Genomic DNA, 21,517 nt, shown 5'->3' on the forward strand with positions numbered 1-21,517 from the left:
GTTGAAAAGTAAACATATAATCATCCTCATCACTAAACATTTGGGGTGTGCATGTTAAACCAATTGAATCAAGTTTTTTTCTAAAATACTTAATGCCATAGTGAAATGCATGTTTGATATATTGAAAAAATCCTTGTTGTGGACAATAAATGAATCTTTTTCATATTGCATGAACCTATGAAAAACTAAAAACATAGGCAATATCAAGTATAGTATAAGTAAACTACATATTCTACCATCAAGTTTCCCATAGACAGTGGCATTGAATTTGGGAGAATCACAATACTTTATAAGCCCAACTACCTTATGTAATGTAGCATAGAAAGGTTTGCAATTTTCATTTTAAATATCTTGAAGAGATGTAAAGCATATTTCAACCAAGGAATAAAGATACCATAACCCAACTACACAACTTGCATGCTAAGAATTAATTACAAAAGATATAGGTTGGTCATTTCAAATGCATCTTTCAATTTTGATCCTAAACTAAAAATTGAAGTACCATTGTTTCTAGCTATAATCAAAGACTTCACGTAGATCATAATTAAGAAACCGCATCATTCACATGCAATGAAAAATAAAGTGATCTAATTCATAATGCTAGAATCCCAATGGAAGAAGCAAACTGTCAAATTTCTAATACCATTCCCTAGGTGTTTGTTTCAACTTTCAAATGATATAATTTTTTCTTCAATATGCACATAAGATTATTGTCTTACATAAAACTATGGGTTTTCTCCATATATATTTCCTAAATGTAAGAAGGAACTCTTCACATCCATTTGATGGATCTCCTAACCAAAAAATGTAGCAAGAGAAAAAATTATATATCTTGGCTACGTGAGAAAATGAATCCATGTAGTCTATACATTCCTTTTAAAGGAAAACTCTTTACTACTAGTCTAGGATTATGAGCCCTAATAACTCCATCTTACATTTTAACACTTTTATCTTATGGATAGGGAGGGAATATCCAATTTTTTTCTTTAGTAAGGAATTATATTCCTTAGCCACATCATTTTTACACTTATTGATCACATGTGTCTAGAAGATGCACATCGAGAGAAACATTACCTTGTTTTTTCTACACATGAGTCTTCCTTTAATAATTTGCATAATCCACATCACTACTAACAACCTCAACGGTCCTTGTTACCCACTTAAGATAATGATTCTTCCGTATAAAAGGTGTCCCTACAACACCTTTATTGTGATTAAACCTAACAATGTTGTAAGTGGATTGATATTTACCATTTCAACTTGTAGTATATTCAATTATAGGAATTCAAGTAGAATTTGGGTAGTCAATTTAAAATGTATGTTGGTTAATTTAGAAATTGAGTGCATTACAACTTGAACACAAGATGCAAAAAAAAAAATTACCTCTTAACTAGAGGTTTCCTAGACATTAACTTTGAATTTTGAGCCATATTGTTATAGTGAAATATAAATAAAACAACAATAACAAATGACAATATTTCAACTTTCAACAACCCCAATCAACTAGGCAAATTCAAAATATAAGATCCTAAATCATGTTGATATATTTTAACCCTCTAAGGAAATCTTATCATACATATAACATATTTGAAAATGAATTATGACAAATGTAAATATAGCCCCCCTCATCCCCCCAAAAATAAAAAATAAAAATAAAAAAACCCTAACTTCTTCATTATACATGTCAATTTATTTAAAAATTGTACCCTTAATTTATTTTAAACCAATAAGACATATAAGTGTTTCTAATTACTAAACCATGAAGACATAGATGACTAAAATCAAAATAAGCAATTATACAAGTAATGAACAATTGGGAAGTTCATTAATATGTGTAAATGAGAAATTCATGTATACACCATAGCCTTACCCATGGCTAGTACAATCCTCTAACTCTCCAAAACCTTAGCTAGGGAAAATAGTGAGAACCATATCTCACATCAAGGAGCTCCAATAGGTTGAATTCACACAAGCATGTACTCAAATACAAGATATCTTCAATTCTTATTTAATTCAACAAGTATAACCCATGGTTTCATCTCAAAATCCTAATCTCTAATTATCAAGCAATTTAAACCCTAATCCTGGTATTCAAAATGATCCAAAAAGTTTAACAAAACTTAGTGACTCAAAAGTAATAGAGATAAGGTATAAAATATAGTCCAAGAGAAAGAGGAATATTAATGCACTCCTCTTAGTCTTATCAATACCAAAAGTATGATAAGAATCAATGAATGTGAAAGGACTCTTTCCTTCCTCCATATAAATGATAGATAATTGATGCCAATAATACATATATGGACCTATTGCCTTATAGGAAACCCACAAAAACAAATTTAGCATCACATGTGTGTAGTGATACCCTTAAGGGTATTAATGTTGAGCTCCAAGCTTATGTCATTATTAGCAAGCTTGCAAATGCAAGGGAACAAATACAATGTACCCAAAATTCCCCCTTTAAGTATTTAATGGTTCCAATGAGCCTCCCAATCCATGCATTTCCACTTAGTCTACTCCCCTTGTGTCAACACTATCATAATCTAGGCACTAAAGTCAACTATAGACCGCCATGCAAGCATCCAAGCTAGCCCATCTTATTTAAGTCCCAATTCCTCCTCCAAGGTGCTAAACACTCATCCCATAAGACAAGGAATTCTCAAAGCAAGAAACCTCCTAAATGTGGCCATCATGTAGAATCTAACTAATCTATCTGAAGGAATTTCCCCAAGTAATAATGTCATGTAAGCACTTAGCTAAGGTTAAAAATCTATTAAGCCATTTCCAACGTGAAAATATATCATGGACCATCTCTAATGTGCAAATCCATCATCCACCATCAAAGGGTTGATCATACACCATGTACTCCAAATCTCATGGAGAAACCTAGAAACATTGCTTGAACATTTTCATAGTAAATCCAAAACATAACAATGTATGCTCATCAAATATAACATCTCATCAAATGATCACTTCTTCCTTAATTAGATAATAGTTGATATAATTTCAACTCTTAAGAAGAGTTGATCATTATACATCTTTTTCACTCCTCTTGAGGTCCAACATTTTTTCACTTTTCATTTGGATTATGAACCCAGTCTATGTATACAAAGGTATCAAGGTGTCAAATTGATGCTTCCTTCAACTCTATTTCCAAAGAGGAATGAAATCTCATGTTACCCTTGCAAGAATCCTATTTAGTACGAAATTGGAGAAGCTAAAAACCTCTTCCAAAAATTTCTTGGTATTTCCTTTGTTTAAAGTAAACATCTATGCATTTAGTCAAAAATTTTTTACCTCTCAACACCATTTTTCTAGGGTGTGCAAGACATTGCTATTTTCCATGAAATATCTCTACCATTTTGGGATAGGTTTCCTTCAAAGGAATTAGTCACATTTTTCTCTTCCATTATCGAACCTCAATCATTCATAAGGAAACTAATATGAATTTAAGAAAATTCCCTAAACTCATTGAAATTATTTTTCGAATACCATATCCTTTGTATTCAAGACATAAACCTAGGTAAACATGTAATATTCATCAATAAATGTGAAATATACCTAGAACTATTAAAGAAGGATGCTTCATTGTACAAAGGTCACTATGCACAAGCTTCAACACTATCTTTTGACCTCCAAGATTTCCCTTTCTCAAAATTTTCTTAGTGATGCTTACCAATAGCACATCCCCCACATGAATTTTTATTAGGATCCTATATAAGGAGTCCATGAACCATATTCAACATTTCTATGAAATTTATAGTCATTTATCTTTCATGCTGATTTTACACCCTTAAAGTCAAAAAAATATATATAGTTTATTTTGAGGTCAAGGATACCCTCACCAACAAACTCAAAATTTATATACTCCATACTTGAATGTAAGGATACCTTCAACCAAAACTTCAAATTATTGTTAATATCACTCATATAAACTTGCTTAGCTAGTTTGGGTGAGTTGTGGAATGAAAAATTAATTTGCACTTACATTAGGTACATGGTAATCATCATGGATTACACCATTTCCACAATCTACCCTACCAACACCAATAACATTAAGTGCATAGTCATCCATGAAAAACATCTTCTCTTGTTTTCCTTCGTGCATGAGAAAAGATATGAGTATTATTAGCAATATGACACAAATGACCAGACTCAACTATCCATTCTCTTTGATAAGTATGAGAATGTAACACTTGATAGAAACCATGTTTTGATAATAAAAAAAAAAGTATGATTACTACCACCTTTGTTGTATTGTTCACATCATTGGTTAAATGGTCATTTGTTTGCCTTCAAGTCTCTTAATATTATCCTCAAGTAAAAAACTTTAGACTTCCAAGAAGTCTTTGCAAAGTTCCTTGCATTTCCATAGTAATAAAACATCTTTGTTATCGATTTTCTTAGCATATTCTTGACTAACACCTCTATCCTTTCTTCTATCAATTTAATCTTCACAATTTTTATCAACATCTCCATTATGCCCTTTTACTTGATTCCTTCTAGACCTCCTTCTCTGTAATTCTATTTGCCTTTCCCTTAATGAAATGTGAATGTTGTATATTACTAATCTTCCCTTGTTTAATTAGTTTTCCTTGTGCCCTAATCAACAATGAGAAATATGAACCAAAGTAACATAAAAAACCATGTGTTTTGAGATTCATTATAATCAATTCTCTTGATTTCCCTTCCTCATGGAGAAATTGATTCCACATCTTCTTAAGTTTAATTCTAGCTCCTTAATACAAGATAATAATCCACAAACCTATCAAAAGAGAGAGGTCATATCGAGACCAACTCTTTCTCAAGTTATTTGTTCCTATTAAAGATGGACTTCTTATGTTCATAATTAAGATTAGGGATGACAATGTTTTGTGGATAGCCACAATGCTTTTCATTTTAGCAAAGTCTCCATATTTTATGCCAACATGCCATAGTTTCATCCATTGCGTTATACAAGCTCTTGCTTTAAATAGATATACATACTTTCAATTGAAATTAAATCAATTCCAATATTTCTTGCTCCAATGTTTTCAACTTTTGGTACTGATAAGAAAAAAACATAGTTCTTTTTGCAATCAAATAACCAGACTAGATTCGAGATGAAACATATGTTGAAAAGTAAACATATAATCATCCTCATCACTAAACATTTGGGGTGTGCATGTTAAACCAATTGAATCAAGTTTTTTTCTAAAATACTTAATGCCATAGTGAAATGCATGTTTGATATATTGAAAAAATCCTTGTTGTGGACAATAAATGAATCTTTTTCATATTGCATGAACCTATGAAAAACTAAAAACATAGGCAATATCAAGTATAGTATAAGTAAACTACATATTCTACCATCAAGTTTCCCATAGACAGTGGCATTGAATTTGGGAGAATCACAATACTTTATAAGCCCAACTACCTTATGTAATGTAGCATAGAAAGGTTTGCAATTTTCATTTTAAATATCTTGAAGAGATGTAAAGCATATTTCAACCAAGGAATAAAGATACCATAACCCAACTACACAACTTGCATGCTAAGAATTAATTACAAAAGATATAGGTTGGTCATTTCAAATGCATCTTTCAATTTTGATCCTAAACTAAAAATTGAAGTACCATTGTTTCTAGCTATAATCAAAGACTTCACGTAGATCACAATTAAGAAACCACATCATTCACACGCAATGAAAAATAAAGTGATCTAATTCATAATGCTAGAATCCCAATGGAAGAAGCAAACTGTCAAATTTCTAATACCATTCCCTAGGTGTTTGTTTCAACTTTCAAATGATATAATTTTTTCTTCAATATGCACATAAGATTATTGTCTTACATAAAACTATGGGTTTTCTCCATATATATTTCCTAAATGTAAGAAGGAACTCTTCACATCCATTTGATGGATCTCCTAACCAAAAAATGTAGCAAGAGAAAAAATTATATATCTTGGCTACGTGAGAAAATGAATCCATGTAGTCTATACATTCCTTTTAAAGGAAAACTCTTTACTACTAGTCTAGGATTATGAGCCCTAATAACTCCATCTTACATTTTAACACTTTTATCTTATGGATAGGGAGGGAATATCCAATTTTTTTCTTTAGTAAGGAATTATATTCCTTAGCCACATCATTTTTACACTTATTGATCACATGTGTCTAGAAGATGCACATCGAGAGAAACATTACCTTGTTTTTTCTACACATGAGTCTTCCTTTAATAATTTGCATAATCCACATCACTACTAACAACCTCAACGGTCCTTGTTACCCACTTAAGATAATGATTCTTCCGTATAAAAGGTGTCCCTACAACACCTTTATTGTGATTAAACCTAACAATGTTGTAAGTGGATTGATATTTACCATTTCAACTTGTAGTATATTCAATTATAGGAATTCAAGTAGAATTTGGGTAGTCAATTTAAAATGTATGTTGGTTAATTTAGAAATTGAGTGCATTACAACTTGAACACAAGATGCAAAAAAAAAAATTACCTCTTAACTAGAGGTTTCCTAGACATTAACTTTGAATTTTGAGCCATATTGTTATAGTGAAATATAAATAAAACAGCAATAACAAATGACAATATTTCAACTTTCAACAACCCCAATCAACTAGGCAAATTCAAAATATAAGATCCTAAATCATGTTGATATATTTTAACCCTCTAAGGAAATCTTATCATACATATAACATATTTGAAAATGAATTATGACAAATGTAAATATAGCCCCCCTCCTCCCCCCAAAAATAAAAAAAACCCTAACTTCTTCATTATACATGTCAATTTATTTAAAAATTGTACCCTTAATTTATTTCAAACCAATAAGACATATAAGTGTTTCTAATTACTAAACCATGAAGACATAGATGACTAAAATCAAAATAAGCAATTATACAAGTATTGAACAATTGAGAAGTTCATTAATATGTATAAATGAGAAATTCATGTATACACCATAGCCTTACCCATGGCTAGTACAATCCTCTAACTCTCCAAAACCTTAGCTAGGGAAAATAGTGAGAACCATATCTCACATCAAGGAGCTCCAATAGGTTGAATTCACACAAGCATGTACTCAAATACAAGATATCTTCAATTCTTATTTAATTCAACAAGTATAACCCATGGTTTCATCTCAAAATCCTAATCTCTAATTATCAAGCAATTTAAACCCTAATCCTGGTATTCAAAATGATCCAAAAAGTTTAACAAAACTTAGTGACTCAAAAGTAATAGAGATAAGGTATAAAATATAGTCCAAGAGAAAGAGGAATATTAATGCACTCCTCTTAGTCTTATCAATACCAAAAGTATGATAAGAATCAATGAATGTGAAAGGACTCTTTCCTTCCTCCATATAAATGATAGATAATTGATGCCAATAATACATATATGGACCTATTGCCTTATAGGAAACCCACAAAAACAAATTTAGCATCACATGTGTGTAGTGATACCCTTAAGGGTATTAATGTTGAGCTCCAAGCTTATGTCATTATTAGCAAGCTTGCAAATGCAAGGGAACAAATACAATGTACCCAAAATTCCCCCTTTAAGTATTTAATGGTTCCAATGAGCCTCCCAATCCATGCATTTCCACTTAGTCTACTCCCCTTGTGTCAACACTATCATAATCTAGGCACTAAAGTCAACTATAGACCGCCATGCAAGCATCCAAGCTAGCCCATCTTATTTAAGTCCCAATTCCTCCTCCAAGGTGCTAAACACTCATCCCATAAGACAAGGAATTCTCAAAGCAAGAAACCTCCTAAATGTGGCCAACATGTAGAATCTAACTAATCTATCTGAAGGAATTTCCCCAAGTAATAATGTCATGTAAGCACTTAGCTAAGGTTAAAAATCTATTAAGCCATTTCCAACGTGAAAATATATCATGGACCATCTCTAATGTGCAAATCCATCATCCACCATCAAAGGGTTGATCATACACCATGTACTCCAAATCTCATGGAGAAACCTAGAAACATTGCTTGAACATTTTCATAGTAAATCCAAAACATAACAATGTATGCTCATCAAATATAACATCTCATCAAATGATCACTTCTTCCTTAATTAGATAATAGTTGATATAATTTCAACTCTTAAGAAGAGTTGATCATTATACATCTTTTTCACTCCTCTTGAGGTCCAACATTTTTTCACTTTTCATTTGGATTATGAACCCAGTCTATGTATACAAAGGTATCAAGGTGTCAAATTGATGCTTCCTTCAACTCTATTTCCAAAGAGGAATGAAATCTCATGTTACCCTTGCAAGAATCCTATTTAGTACGAAATTGGAGAAGCTAAAAACCTCTTCCAAAAATTTCTTGGTATTTCCTTTGTTTAAAGTAAACATCTATGCATTTAGTCAATTTTTTTTTACCTCTCAACACCATTTTTCTAGGGTGTGCAAGACATTGCTATTTTCCATGAAATATCTCTACCATTTTGGGATAGGTTTCCTTCAAAGGAATTAGTCACATTTTTCTCTTCCATTATCGAACCTCAATCATTCATAAGGAAACTAATATGAATTTAAGAAAATTCCCTAAACTCATTGAAATTATTTTTCGAATACCATATCCTTTGTATTCAAGACATAAACCTAGGTAAACATGTAATATTCATCAATAAATGTGAAATATACCTAGAACTATTAAAGAAGGATGCTTCATTGTACAAAGGTCACTATGCACAAGCTTCAACACTATCTTTTGACCTCCAAGATTTCCCTTTCTCAAAATTTTCTTAGTGATGCTTACCAATAGCACATCCCCCACATGAATTTTTATTACGATCCTATATAAGGAGTCCATGAACCATATTCAACATTTCTATGAAATTTATAGGCATTTATCTTTCATGCTGATTTTACACCCTTAAAGTCAAAAAAATATATATAGTTTATTTTGAGGTCAAGGATACCCTCACCAACAAACTCAAAATTTATATACTCCATACTTGAATGTAAGGATACCTTCAACCAAAACTTCAAATTATTGTTAATATCACTCATATAAACTTGCTTAGCTAGTTTGGGTGAGTTGTGGAATGAAAAATTAATTTGCACTTACATTAGGTACATGGTAATCATCATGGATTACACCATTTCCACAATCTACCCTACCAACACCAATAACATTAAGTGCATAGTCATCCATGAAAAACATCTTCTCTTGTTTTCCTTCGTGCATGAGAAAAGATATGAGTATTATTAGCAATATGACACAAATGACCAGACTCAACTATCCATTCTCTTTGATAAGTATGAGAATGTAACACTTGATAGAAACCATGTTTTGATAATAAAAAAAAAGTATGATTACTACCACCTTTGTTGTATTGTTCACATCATTGGTTAAATGGTCATTTGTTTGCCTTCAAGTCTCTTAATATTATCCTCAAGTAAAAAACTTTAGACTTCCAAGAAGTCTTTGCAAAGTTCCTTGCATTTCCATAGTAATAAAACATCTTTGTTATCGATTTTCTTAGCATATTCTTGACTAACACCTCTATCCTTTCTTCTATCAATTTAATCTTCACAATTTTTATCAACATCTCCATTATGCCCTTTTACTTGATTCCTTCTAGACCTCCTTCTCTGTAATTCTATTTGCCTTTCCCTTAATGAAATGTGAATGTTGTATATTACTAATCTTCCCTTGTTTAATTAGTTTTCCTTGTGCCCTAATCAACAATGAGAAATATGAACCAAAGTAACATAAAAAACCATGTGTTTTGAGATTCATTATAATCAATTCTCTTGATTTCCCTTCCTCATGGAGAAATTGATTCCACATCTTCTTAAGTTTAATTCTAGCTCCTTAATACAAGATAATAATCCACAAACCTATCAAAAGAGAGAGGTCATATCGAGACCAACTCTTTCTCAAGTTATTTGTTCCTATTAAAGATGGACTTCTTATGTTCATAATTAAGATTAGGGATGACAATGTTTTGTGGATAGCCACAATGCTTTTCATTTTAGCAAAGTCTCCATATTTTATGCCAACATGCCATAGTTTCATCCATTGCGTTATACAAGCTCTTGCTTTAAATAGATATACATACTTTCAATTGAAATTAAATCAATTCCAATATTTCTTGCTCCAATGTTTTCAACTTTTGGTACTGATAAGAAAAAAACATAGTTCTTTTTGCAATCAAATAACCAGACTAGATTCGAGATGAAACATATGTTGAAAAGTAAACATATAATCATCCTCATCACTAAACATTTGGGGTGTGCATGTTAAACCAATTGAATCAAGTTTTTTTCTAAAATACTTAATGCCATAGTGAAATGCATGTTTGATATATTGAAAAAATCCTTGTTGTGGACAATAAATGAATCTTTTTCATATTGCATGAACCTATGAAAAACTAAAAACATAGGCAATATCAAGTATAGTATAAGTAAACTACATATTCTACCATCAAGTTTCCCATAGACAGTGGCATTGAATTTGGGAGAATCACAATACTTTATAAGCCCAACTACCTTATGTAATGTAGCATAGAAAGGTTTGCAATTTTCATTTTAAATATCTTGAAGAGATGTAAAGCATATTTCAACCAAGGAATAAAGATACCATAACCCAACTACACAACTTGCATGCTAAGAATTAATTACAAAAGATATAGGTTGGTCATTTCAAATGCATCTTTCAATTTTGATCCTAAACTAAAAATTGAAGTACCATTGTTTCTAGCTATAATCAAAGACTTCACGTAGATCACAATTAAGAAACCACATCATTCACACGCAATGAAAAATAAAGTGATCTAATTCATAATGCTAGAATCCCAATGGAAGAAGCAAACTGTCAAATTTCTAATACCATTCCCTAGGTGTTTGTTTCAACTTTCAAATGATATAATTTTTTCTTCAATATGCACATAAGATTATTGTCTTACATAAAACTATGGGTTTTCTCCATATATATTTCCTAAATGTAAGAAGGAACTCTTCACATCCATTTGATGGATCTCCTAACCAAAAAATGTAGCAAGAGAAAAAATTATATATCTTGGCTACGTGAGAAAATGAATCCATGTAGTCTATACATTCCTTTTAAAGGAAAACTCTTTACTACTAGTCTAGGATTATGAGCCCTAATAACTCCATCTTACATTTTAACACTTTTATCTTATGGATAGGGAGGGAATATCCAATTTTTTTCTTTAGTAAGGAATTATATTCCTTAGCCACATCATTTTTACACTTATTGATCACATGTGTCTAGAAGATGCACATCGAGAGAAACATTACCTTGTTTTTTCTACACATGAGTCTTCCTTTAATAATTTGCATAATCCACATCACTACTAACAACCTCAACGGTCCTTGTTACCCACTTAAGATAATGATTCTTCCGTATAAAAGGTGTCCCTACAACACCTTTATTGTGATTAAACCTAACAATGTTGTAAGTGGATTGATATTTACCATTTCAACTTGTAGTATATTCAATTATAGGAATTCAAGTAGAATTTGGGTAGTCAATTTAAAATGTATGTTGGTTAATTTAGAAATTGAGTGCATTACAACTTGAACACAAGATGCAAAAAAAAAAATTACCTCTTAACTAGAGGTTTCCTAGACATTAACTTTGAATTTTGAGCCATATTGTTATAGTGAAATATAAATAAAACAGCAATAACAAATGACAATATTTCAACTTTCAACAACCCCAATCAACTAGGCAAATTCAAAATATAAGATCCTAAATCATGTTGATATATTTTAACCCTCTAAGGAAATCTTATCATACATATAACATATTTGAAAATGAATTATGACAAATGTAAATATAGCCCCCCTCCTCCCCCCAAAAATAAAAAAAACCCTAACTTCTTCATTATACATGTCAATTTATTTAAAAATTGTACCCTTAATTTATTTCAAACCAATAAGACATATAAGTGTTTCTAATTACTAAACCATGAAGACATAGATGACTAAAATCAAAATAAGCAATTATACAAGTATTGAACAATTGAGAAGTTCATTAATATGTATAAATGAGAAATTCATGTATACACCATAGCCTTACCCATGGCTAGTACAATCCTCTAACTCTCCAAAACCTTAGCTAGGGAAAATAGTGAGAACCATATCTCACATCAAGGAGCTCCAATAGGTTGAATTCACACAAGCATGTACTCAAATACAAGATATCTTCAATTCTTATTTAATTCAACAAGTATAACCCATGGTTTCATCTCAAAATCCTAATCTCTAATTATCAAGCAATTTAAACCCTAATCCTGGTATTCAAAATGATCCAAAAAGTTTAACAAAACTTAGTGACTCAAAAGTAATAGAGATAAGGTATAAAATATAGTCCAAGAGAAAGAGGAATATTAATGCACTCCTCTTAGTCTTATCAATACCAAAAGTATGATAAGAATCAATGAATGTGAAAGGACTCTTTCCTTCCTCCATATAAATGATAGATAATTGATGCCAATAATACATATATGGACCTATTGCCTTATAGGAAACCCACAAAAACAAATTTAGCATCACATGTGTGTAGTGATACCCTTAAGGGTATTAATGTTGAGCTCCAAGCTTATGTCATTATTAGCAAGCTTGCAAATGCAAGGGAACAAATACAATGTACCCAAAATTCCCCCTTTAAGTATTTAATGGTTCCAATGAGCCTCCCAATCCATGCATTTCCACTTAGTCTACTCCCCTTGTGTCAACACTATCATAATCTAGGCACTAAAGTCAACTATAGACCGCCATGCAAGCATCCAAGCTAGCCCATCTTATTTAAGTCCCAATTCCTCCTCCAAGGTGCTAAACACTCATCCCATAAGACAAGGAATTCTCAAAGCAAGAAACCTCCTAAATGTGGCCAACATGTAGAATCTAACTAATCTATCTGAAGGAATTTCCCCAAGTAATAATGTCATGTAAGCACTTAGCTAAGGTTAAAAATCTATTAAGCCATTTCCAACGTGAAAATATATCATGGACCATCTCTAATGTGCAAATCCATCATCCACCATCAAAGGGTTGATCATACACCATGTACTCCAAATCTCATGGAGAAACCTAGAAACATTGCTTGAACATTTTCATAGTAAATCCAAAACATAACAATGTATGCTCATCAAATATAACATCTCATCAAATGATCACTTCTTCCTTAATTAGATAATAGTTGATATAATTTCAACTCTTAAGAAGAGTTGATCATTATACATCTTTTTCACTCCTCTTGAGGTCCAACATTTTTTCACTTTTCATTTGGATTATGAACCCAGTCTATGTATACAAAGGTATCAAGGTGTCAAATTGATGCTTCCTTCAACTCTATTTCCAAAGAGGAATGAAATCTCATGTTACCCTTGCAAGAATCCTATTTAGTACGAAATTGGAGAAGCTAAAAACCTTTTCCAAAAATTTCTTGGTATTTCCTTTGTTTAAAGTAAACATCTATGCATTTAGTCAAAATTTTGTTACCTCTCAACACCATTTTTCTAGGGTGTGCAAGACATTGCTATTTTCCATGAAATATCTCTACCATTTTGGGATAGGTTTCCTTCAAAGGAATTAGTCACATTTTTCTCTTCCATTATCGAACCTCAATCATTCATAAGGAAACTAATATGAATTTAAGAAAATTCCCTAAACTCATTGAAATTATTTTTCGAATACCATATGCTTTGTATTCAAGACATAAACCTAGGTAAACATGTAATATTCATCAATAAATGTGAAATATACCTAGAACTATTAAAGAAGGATGCTTCATTGTACAAAGGTCACTATGCACAAGCTTCAACACTATCTTTTGACCTCCAAGATTTCCCTTTCTCAAAATTTTCTTAGTGATGCTTACCAATAGCACATCCCCCACATGAATTTTTATTACGATCCTATATAAGGAGTCCATGAACCATATTCAACATTTCTATGAAATTTATAGGCATTTATCTTTCATGCTGATTTTACACCCTTAAAGTCAAAAAAAAATATATAGTCTATTTTGAGGTCAAGGATACCCTCACCAACAAACTCAAAATTTATATACTCCATACTTGAATGTAAGGATACCTTCAACCAAAACTTCAAATTATTGTTAATATCACTCATATAAACTTGCTTAGCTAGTTTGGGTGAGTTGTGGAATGAAAAATTAATTTGCACTTACATTAGGTACATGGTAATCATCATGGATTACACCATTTCCACAATCTACCCTACCAACACCAATAACATTAAGTGCATAGTCATCCATGAAAAACATCTTCTCTTGTTTTCCCTGGTGCAAGAGAAAAGATATGAGTATTATTAGCAATATGACACAAATGACTAGACTCAACTATCCATTCTCTTTGATAAGTATGAGAATGTAACACTTGATAGAAACCATGTTTTGATAAAAAAAAAGTATGATTACTACCACCTTTGTTGTATTGTTCACATCATTGGTTAAATGGTCATTTGTTTGCCTTCAAGTCTCTTAATATTATCCTCAAAGTAAAAAACCTTAGACTTCCAAGAAGTCTTTGCAAAGTTCCTTGCATTTCCATAGTAATAACACATCTTTGTTATCGATTTTCTTAGCATATTCTTGACTAACACCTCTATCCTTTCTTCTATCAATTTAATCTTCACAATTTTTATCAACATCTCCATTATGCCCTTTTACTTGATTTCCTTCTAGACCTCCTTCTCTGTAATTCTATTTGCCTTTCCCTTAATGAAATGTGAATGTTGTATATTACTAATCTTCCCTTGATTAATTAGTTTTCCTTGTGCCCTAATCAACAATGAGAAATATGAATCAAAGTAACATAAAAAACCATGTGTTTTGAGATTCATTATAATCAATTCTATTGATTTCCCTTCCTCATGGAGAAATTGATTCCACATCTTCTTAAGTTTAATTCTAGCTCCTTAATACAAGATAATAATCCACAAACCTATCAAAAGAGAGAGGTTATATAGAGACCAACTCTTTCTCAAGTTGCATAATTTGACTTTCATCAACCTTGTAGAACAACTTCAAAATCTCCTAGAGTTCACTTGGTTAGTGTATTCCACTAGTACAGAACCAAATCTCCCTTGAAATGTAGGTCATCATAATATCTATAATGTCATTTTTGTTCCTATTAAAGATGGACTTCTTATGTTCATAATTAAGATTAGGGATGACAATGTTTTGTGGATCACCACAATGCTTTTCATTTTAGCAAAGCCTCCATATTTTATGCCAACATGCCATAGTTTCATCCATTGAGTTATACAAGCTCTTGTTTTAAATCGATATACATACTTTCCAAAACCTTCATTCAAATTTGCATGTACAAACCTATTGATTCTTTCTAGATAGTTAAAATTAATAAAACATGAGGTGGAGACCAATTGGTTTGTCTAGGGTTTAGTCCCCATCAAATCTCAAGTTCAAATCTCGTGGGAAGGGGTTAAGGTTGGGAGCCAATTATGGGGGTTACATTATATCATGGGGATCTAGGCTTAACCAAATCTCACACAATCTTAGTGAGAAAATTCCACAGTTGAGGAGATCATTGTTCCATCAAACATTGTAGTTGGCCCTAGATTAGGCATAATCTAGTATGAAAGTGATAAAGTCCCACTATTGAGGAGATCATTTCTCATTCAATGATCATTCTTCCATCCAACATTATAGTTAGTTGTGACCTAGGCACAATCTAGTATGAAAGTGACAACATCCTACCATTGAGCAGATGGTTCTCCCATCCAACATTGTAGTTGTTTGTGGCCGAGGCATAATCTAGTATGAAAGTGACAATATCCCACTATTGAGGAGATAATTTCTTTTTCCAACATTGTAATTGGCCATAATATAGATATAATCTAGTATGAAAAAAAAGGTTAAAAACTCACCTTTGAGAAGATCATTCTTCCATCTAATATTATACTTGGTCCTAACTTAATCATAATCTAATATAAAAACAAAGACATCCCATTGTTGAGTAGATTGTTTTTTCATCCAACATTATAATTATAATTAGTATTCATATATTGTTGAGTAGTATTCATAATTTCCTAGTGATATAATGCCTACCTAGATGTCTGGTAACAATAGTAACCAAAGATTTCAAAATCTAACATGTAACCATAGTAACCAATAATTTCAAAATTTAACCTGTAACTTGAAATTTAAAGATTTCAAAATTTAATATGTAACCTGTAATCAATAATGCGGTTTTGTCATTTGGCTATCAAATATTGTCGTTTGCCCCTTCAAATGGTCTTCTAGAAACCCAAGTTTGCATGGAAATCTGCATAAATTAGATTCTAATTTAATGTTTGAAACCTTGCAGGCTTGCTGTTGTGCCTTGTATGGAATATCATCGCAGTGAGTGTTGCATTGACGAGGGGAGTTGGTGAGTGTTATAATTCTTACATCATTTTCGTTAAAATTGCTTTATTTTTTTCGATAAATATGTCCAATTGTGATATTTGTTTTCTATGTGCTTCTGGAATTTATTAAATTTGGTTAACTGCAGCGATCACTAACTGGCTACTTGCTGTAATCTATGCTCTCGCCGGTTGCCCTGGGTCTTATGCCCTGTGGTACAAACCTTTATACCGTGCCATGAGGTATATCATTTTTTGTATTAAAAATTACATTTAGGAGAAATGCATGTGACATTATGAGAAATGTTCATCCATTTTGTTGCTTTGGATATTCGGGAAGGATAGTGCTTTAAGGTTTGGCTGGTTTTTCTTAACATTCATGGTAATTTCTACCCTCCACTGTGTGTAACTTGTAATGTTTCCCTCTCTAAACAAATGTTCTGTAAATTGATGTTTTGATATGATCGATGGTTGAACTGCTATTGAGCTCGTAATGGTCTTTGTTTATGGCAGTTTCACATTGGCTTCTGCATATTTGTTGTCGTTGCCCCTCCAGTTGTCGGCAATTTGGCATCGTTGACGTAAGTGCAAATATGTTGTATTCAAACTATTAATGAATGCATGCCTGCAAATGTGTTGTATTCAAACTACTAACAATTGCTATCGTGTTCATTTCACTTTCTATTTTAGTATCCACATTCAAATAAAAGTAGATCTCCATTGCTACTAATTTGCAAGTAAAAGTAGATCTCCATTAGAAACAGAAAGACAAAGCTAGTCACGTAGAGCAATTGGACTAGGTGAGAAATCATTCATAATCCTTCCTTGGAATTGATTGAATAATTCATAAAATTCACTACAATTTGATTTAGCACGTATGTGCTATTTCAGGTACAAAGTTGAAGATGAAATAAATAGTTAAAACACTCTATTAATATATAAGAGATCACGTTTATGTAGATGCTTAGAGCTTATTACAAGTTGATACAATCTTCATCTCTTGAACCTTAACTAGGGAAAAAATAGAAAACTTTAGCCACCAAAACCTTTGAGCTAGGAAAGACTATTAAGCCAAGTTGATTTCTACACCAAAGATACTCCTTGCCTCAAACACTTGCTCCCCATAAATGTGCAATTAATGTCATTCTCTGAGTAGTAGGTTTCAAAGTGTTGAAGAATGTAACTAGTGTCTTTCTTCATAATTGTATTTGAGTGATAATGTAATGTATTTATAAAAAAAAAAGAAAATGGAATTTTATTGTAAAAAAAAATTAACTTATTAAAACAAAAATTTCATGCTTGAATCAATGATCAAAAGATCAAAACACCTATTAAGTGCTCTAGAATTTTTGTATTGTGTCAAAGTCTAAGTCAATATATTTTAGGCCTTTCTTGGAAAATTTAAGTCAACAAAAAATATTATTTTAATCATGTAAACACCTTCTCCATCCAACCTGCCTCCACCACATCAAAGACATCAAGTCAACTTCAAACAGTTAATGTCTGCCTCAAAAGAATAGAATCCAACCATTATATATAACAAATGAAGTTGACCTATTTGGAATGGCTCACTCTGAAATTTATTTTTCTATTTGACTTGTCAAGAAAGGGATGGAGAAAAGGTCAAGCTAAGGAACCTCTACCACGTGTAAAGGATCCGTGATTGAATTTCAAGGGCTGAAGTCTCATGATATACTTCACATATTGTAGGACATAAATTGCTGGCTAAGCTTAAGGATTGTAGAGAACTACGAAAATTTGTTGAAGAAACGATGTTGAATAGGTAGATTTGACTGAAAATTTGACTTGGGAGGCTAATTTTATGGTTGAAGGAAAGTCTGTAAGGTATTGATCATCTCAATCTGATTTTAATATACTAGTGGAAGAGTTTGATTGGGTTTTCCTTCCATAGGGGTTTTGCTTAGGCTAAGTGGTACATCTTGTGTCCTCTTTTAGTTCGTAATATTCATTGTTTGACATTGTTCTTGATGATAAAAATATACTAAATTGAAAGAAGAACTTATAAGAGAAACATCACAAGAAAATGCCAAAGTAAAAGAAATCATTTAAGAAATATCCTAAATTGTTGCCCTAATAAATTTCTCAACATGGTATGAGGGCTAAAGTCAAAAAATCAAGACAACAAGAATATCACTTTAGTGTTAAAGAAAAATAATTTAAAATCTGCCTTGGAAAAACCAAACTATCTAGAAAGGAAACCAAACCAAACCAATGTGACACATTTGTAGGCATGTTCATAAATTCTTACCTCTGCAATTAGATCATAGACCTAGGTAATTAAGCTGCCGCCTAAAACTGAAATACTAAAGTAGTGAGAGGAGCATAGAAGCACTTTTTGGAGATCGAAGTAACTAGGCTATAAGCCTAGTCAATACTAAGATTCTTAAAGGAGAAAACTAAGTGCCAGGTATGAAATTAAGATCTAAATTACCTCGAGTTTCAAAGATTCTGGGGTTACCGAATAAAAAAATGAGAATATTCTTTATGACCTAGAAAGAAGGTCTTCATATCAAGTAAAGTGTCTACTTACCAAAAGAACCAAGATCAAATATATTTAGAGGCACTAGAGATAATCTCTGAAGGAGCCAATATTCTTGTAAAGGAGGATATATATATATATATATATATATAAAGGAGGATATATATATATATATATATATATATATATATATATATATATATATATATATATATAAAGGAAGGTTGAGTATCTACAATAGGTGAAGAATCAAAGGACATATCAAGTGTTTGCTCATTCTAGTGATCAAAATAGTCATGTAGTGGCCTCTACATCTGACTCAAACTAGAATTTAAAAGGGATTGTATTTTGAATTTGCATCCCTGATTGATACTTTAAGAAAAATAGTGAATACAAAATTTGATATATAGCTTATCGTTGAAGAAAGAAAGAAGTCATTGATCAAACTTAATTTCTCTGTTTCAATGAAGGAAGAAGCATTTTACAACAACAAAAGAATTTGCTCAAATTCCCTTGTACCAAGCATCTCATCAAGGTCTAAGTATTATTTTTGTTATTTATGCCTTAGTCATCTAACATTATATATTCAGTTTGCAAAGAAGAGAAGCAAGCTCAATGAAACATCAAATTTTCAAGCATAGTAGGCTGAGGTATGTAATCTTGAGGTATGTATCAGATAAATACTTGTTAAAAGATCTCCCATGCAATTTTCATAAGTGTTTGGTTATTTAAATTTAGGGTTGTCTAGTTTTTATTAAAAGTTGTTAATATTTAGGAATTATAAAACCTAGATAGAACATATCCTAAGTCATGATATCTAGGGCTTGTAATATATGTCAATTATTTGTGAAAATAGAACTGAATATTTTTTACATAATGCCTCTAGAACTAGTTAAGATTTGTACTCAAAATCCCTTGAAAATCATTTAAGGTAATGAAAACCCTAATCAATCATTATGTTATTATACTTGCACATTTTGGTTGTGTTTGTCAATAAATATTTTAGGGACATATTGAAGGAAGAAAAAGTTGGATTCTTGGGCACAAATTAACTCATATGGTATTAGAACTTGAAGATGGTAAAAGGGAGTCTTCAATAAGGAAACCCTACAAGGTTTGTAAAAGGAGCAACTCAAGGTATGTTCAAAGTTCACATGATTTATTGCTAGTCTCCCTCACACAAAAATTTATGATTAGTTTTGGAATTTACTATACATAACCCACTCTCTCATATCTAGGTTTTTGAATCATAAGGATTCTTTTATGGGTGATTAGTCTTTGGATTGAATCTACCCTTATCACATTATCTCTTAATGTTTTCTCATTTTGGTGAAACCCTAACCTAGAGGGTTCATTGTAAAACCCTAGCCTTTAGATGCTTAGGGTATGCTAAAGATGACACCCTAGTCCACTTTAGGTTTGTTGATAAAGTTTAGAACGTGTAATGAAATCTTATGCTCTTGATGTTTATGGTTTGTTGTTGATGTTTAAATTATATGATAAAATCCTAGATTTTAGGGTTTGGTGAATTAGGCTTTATGAAAAAACCTTTGCAATAATCAAATGAAGACCTCAGTGTATGATCTTGTGCATGATTGAAACCCTAGTCTAATCAAATTTTTATATATCTAATTTTTGAAACTTAATTTGTGTATCTAGGGTTTACAATAAAAACCCTAGTAAGAGATGGATATAAGAATGAATCCCTAGATATGAAATGATAGTATGCTAATTTGATTGTTGATAAATCAAATCTATGGTTTATGAAAAAAACCGTAGTAGAATTTGACATAAAGTTATGGGGAATAATTTTGAAGATATAAATCCTATGATTATGTTTCTAACTTGATTTACTTATCTACAACTTTAAGTCTCAATGATGGAATCAAGGGTTTGCAACAAAAGGCCTAGCAAGTTGTTGAAGTCCAAAATATAATAGTTATAACCCTTGTTGACTATGAACCTAATTAGGTTTATGTATTTGATTCCTAAAGCTTGATTTTTTTGATGCTTCCTTTATAATGACATGATTTTGATATAGTCAACTTCATGTTTTTGTATATTTGTACTTGGTTGTACTTTTTGTTGAAAATTTGTAGGTACATAATCTTCAAGATGTTGAAGATGTTCATATTTGAAGATGATTTGATAATAATGATGATGATGATAGATAAGAGAAGCTACAAGAATTTTGTATAGATGACCTTGTTTCCATAAGAAATAATGATGTTCCTAAAAGAATGAAACTTTGAAAGGTTGAAGTTTCTCTGATAATATGAAAAAGAACCTATAAGAATGAAGTTATTGATCTCCCTAAGTTGAGACGGATCTTGGATCAAAGAAAGGGAGTATCTCCCTAGTTGAGAGGGAGGGCATAATGTGAAAACTAAGACCTTGAATAGCAAATAAAGATCATGAATGAAGCCTTGTGGATAGATACTCGTGAATGACAAAGTTGTAAATCAAGACTTTGATGATCTGGAAGAAGTGTTGACGTTGATTTTGATGCTGCTATAAAGTAAAAGAAAAACCTTCCTGTATGTGTTTGAATAATATGATGATGATCTAAGAAGCATCAGAATGATTAAGGACCCTAAAGGTTTGTGTTAAATATGTATATATAGTGATAGCTTATTACT

The 21,517-nt window shown here is 31.6% G+C and overlaps 1 protein-coding gene across 2 annotated transcripts in view; it reads left to right on the top strand.

The window, feature by feature from the left end:
• LOC149267572 (secretory carrier-associated membrane protein 1-like) overlaps window positions 1-21,517 on the top strand; it is a 194,561-nt gene that overhangs the window by 120,444 nt on the left and 52,600 nt on the right. For both annotated transcript variants that reach the window (XM_089399159.1, XM_089399157.1), the window contains exons 7-10: window positions 16,342-16,404; window positions 16,528-16,620; window positions 16,714-16,760; window positions 16,892-16,959. In XM_089399159.1, the coding sequence (XP_089255285.1) occupies window positions 16,342-16,404; window positions 16,528-16,620; window positions 16,714-16,760; window positions 16,892-16,959 (271 nt within the window). The remainder of the gene's footprint in view (window positions 1-16,341; window positions 16,405-16,527; window positions 16,621-16,713; window positions 16,761-16,891; window positions 16,960-21,517) is intronic.

This window comes from Pinus tabuliformis, chromosome 6, assembly GCF_031772625.1.
Source record: "Pinus tabuliformis cultivar Carrire ecotype Pingquan chromosome 6, CPIR1, whole genome shotgun sequence".
NCBI classification, from domain to species: domain Eukaryota; kingdom Viridiplantae; phylum Streptophyta; class Pinopsida; order Pinales; family Pinaceae; genus Pinus; species Pinus tabuliformis.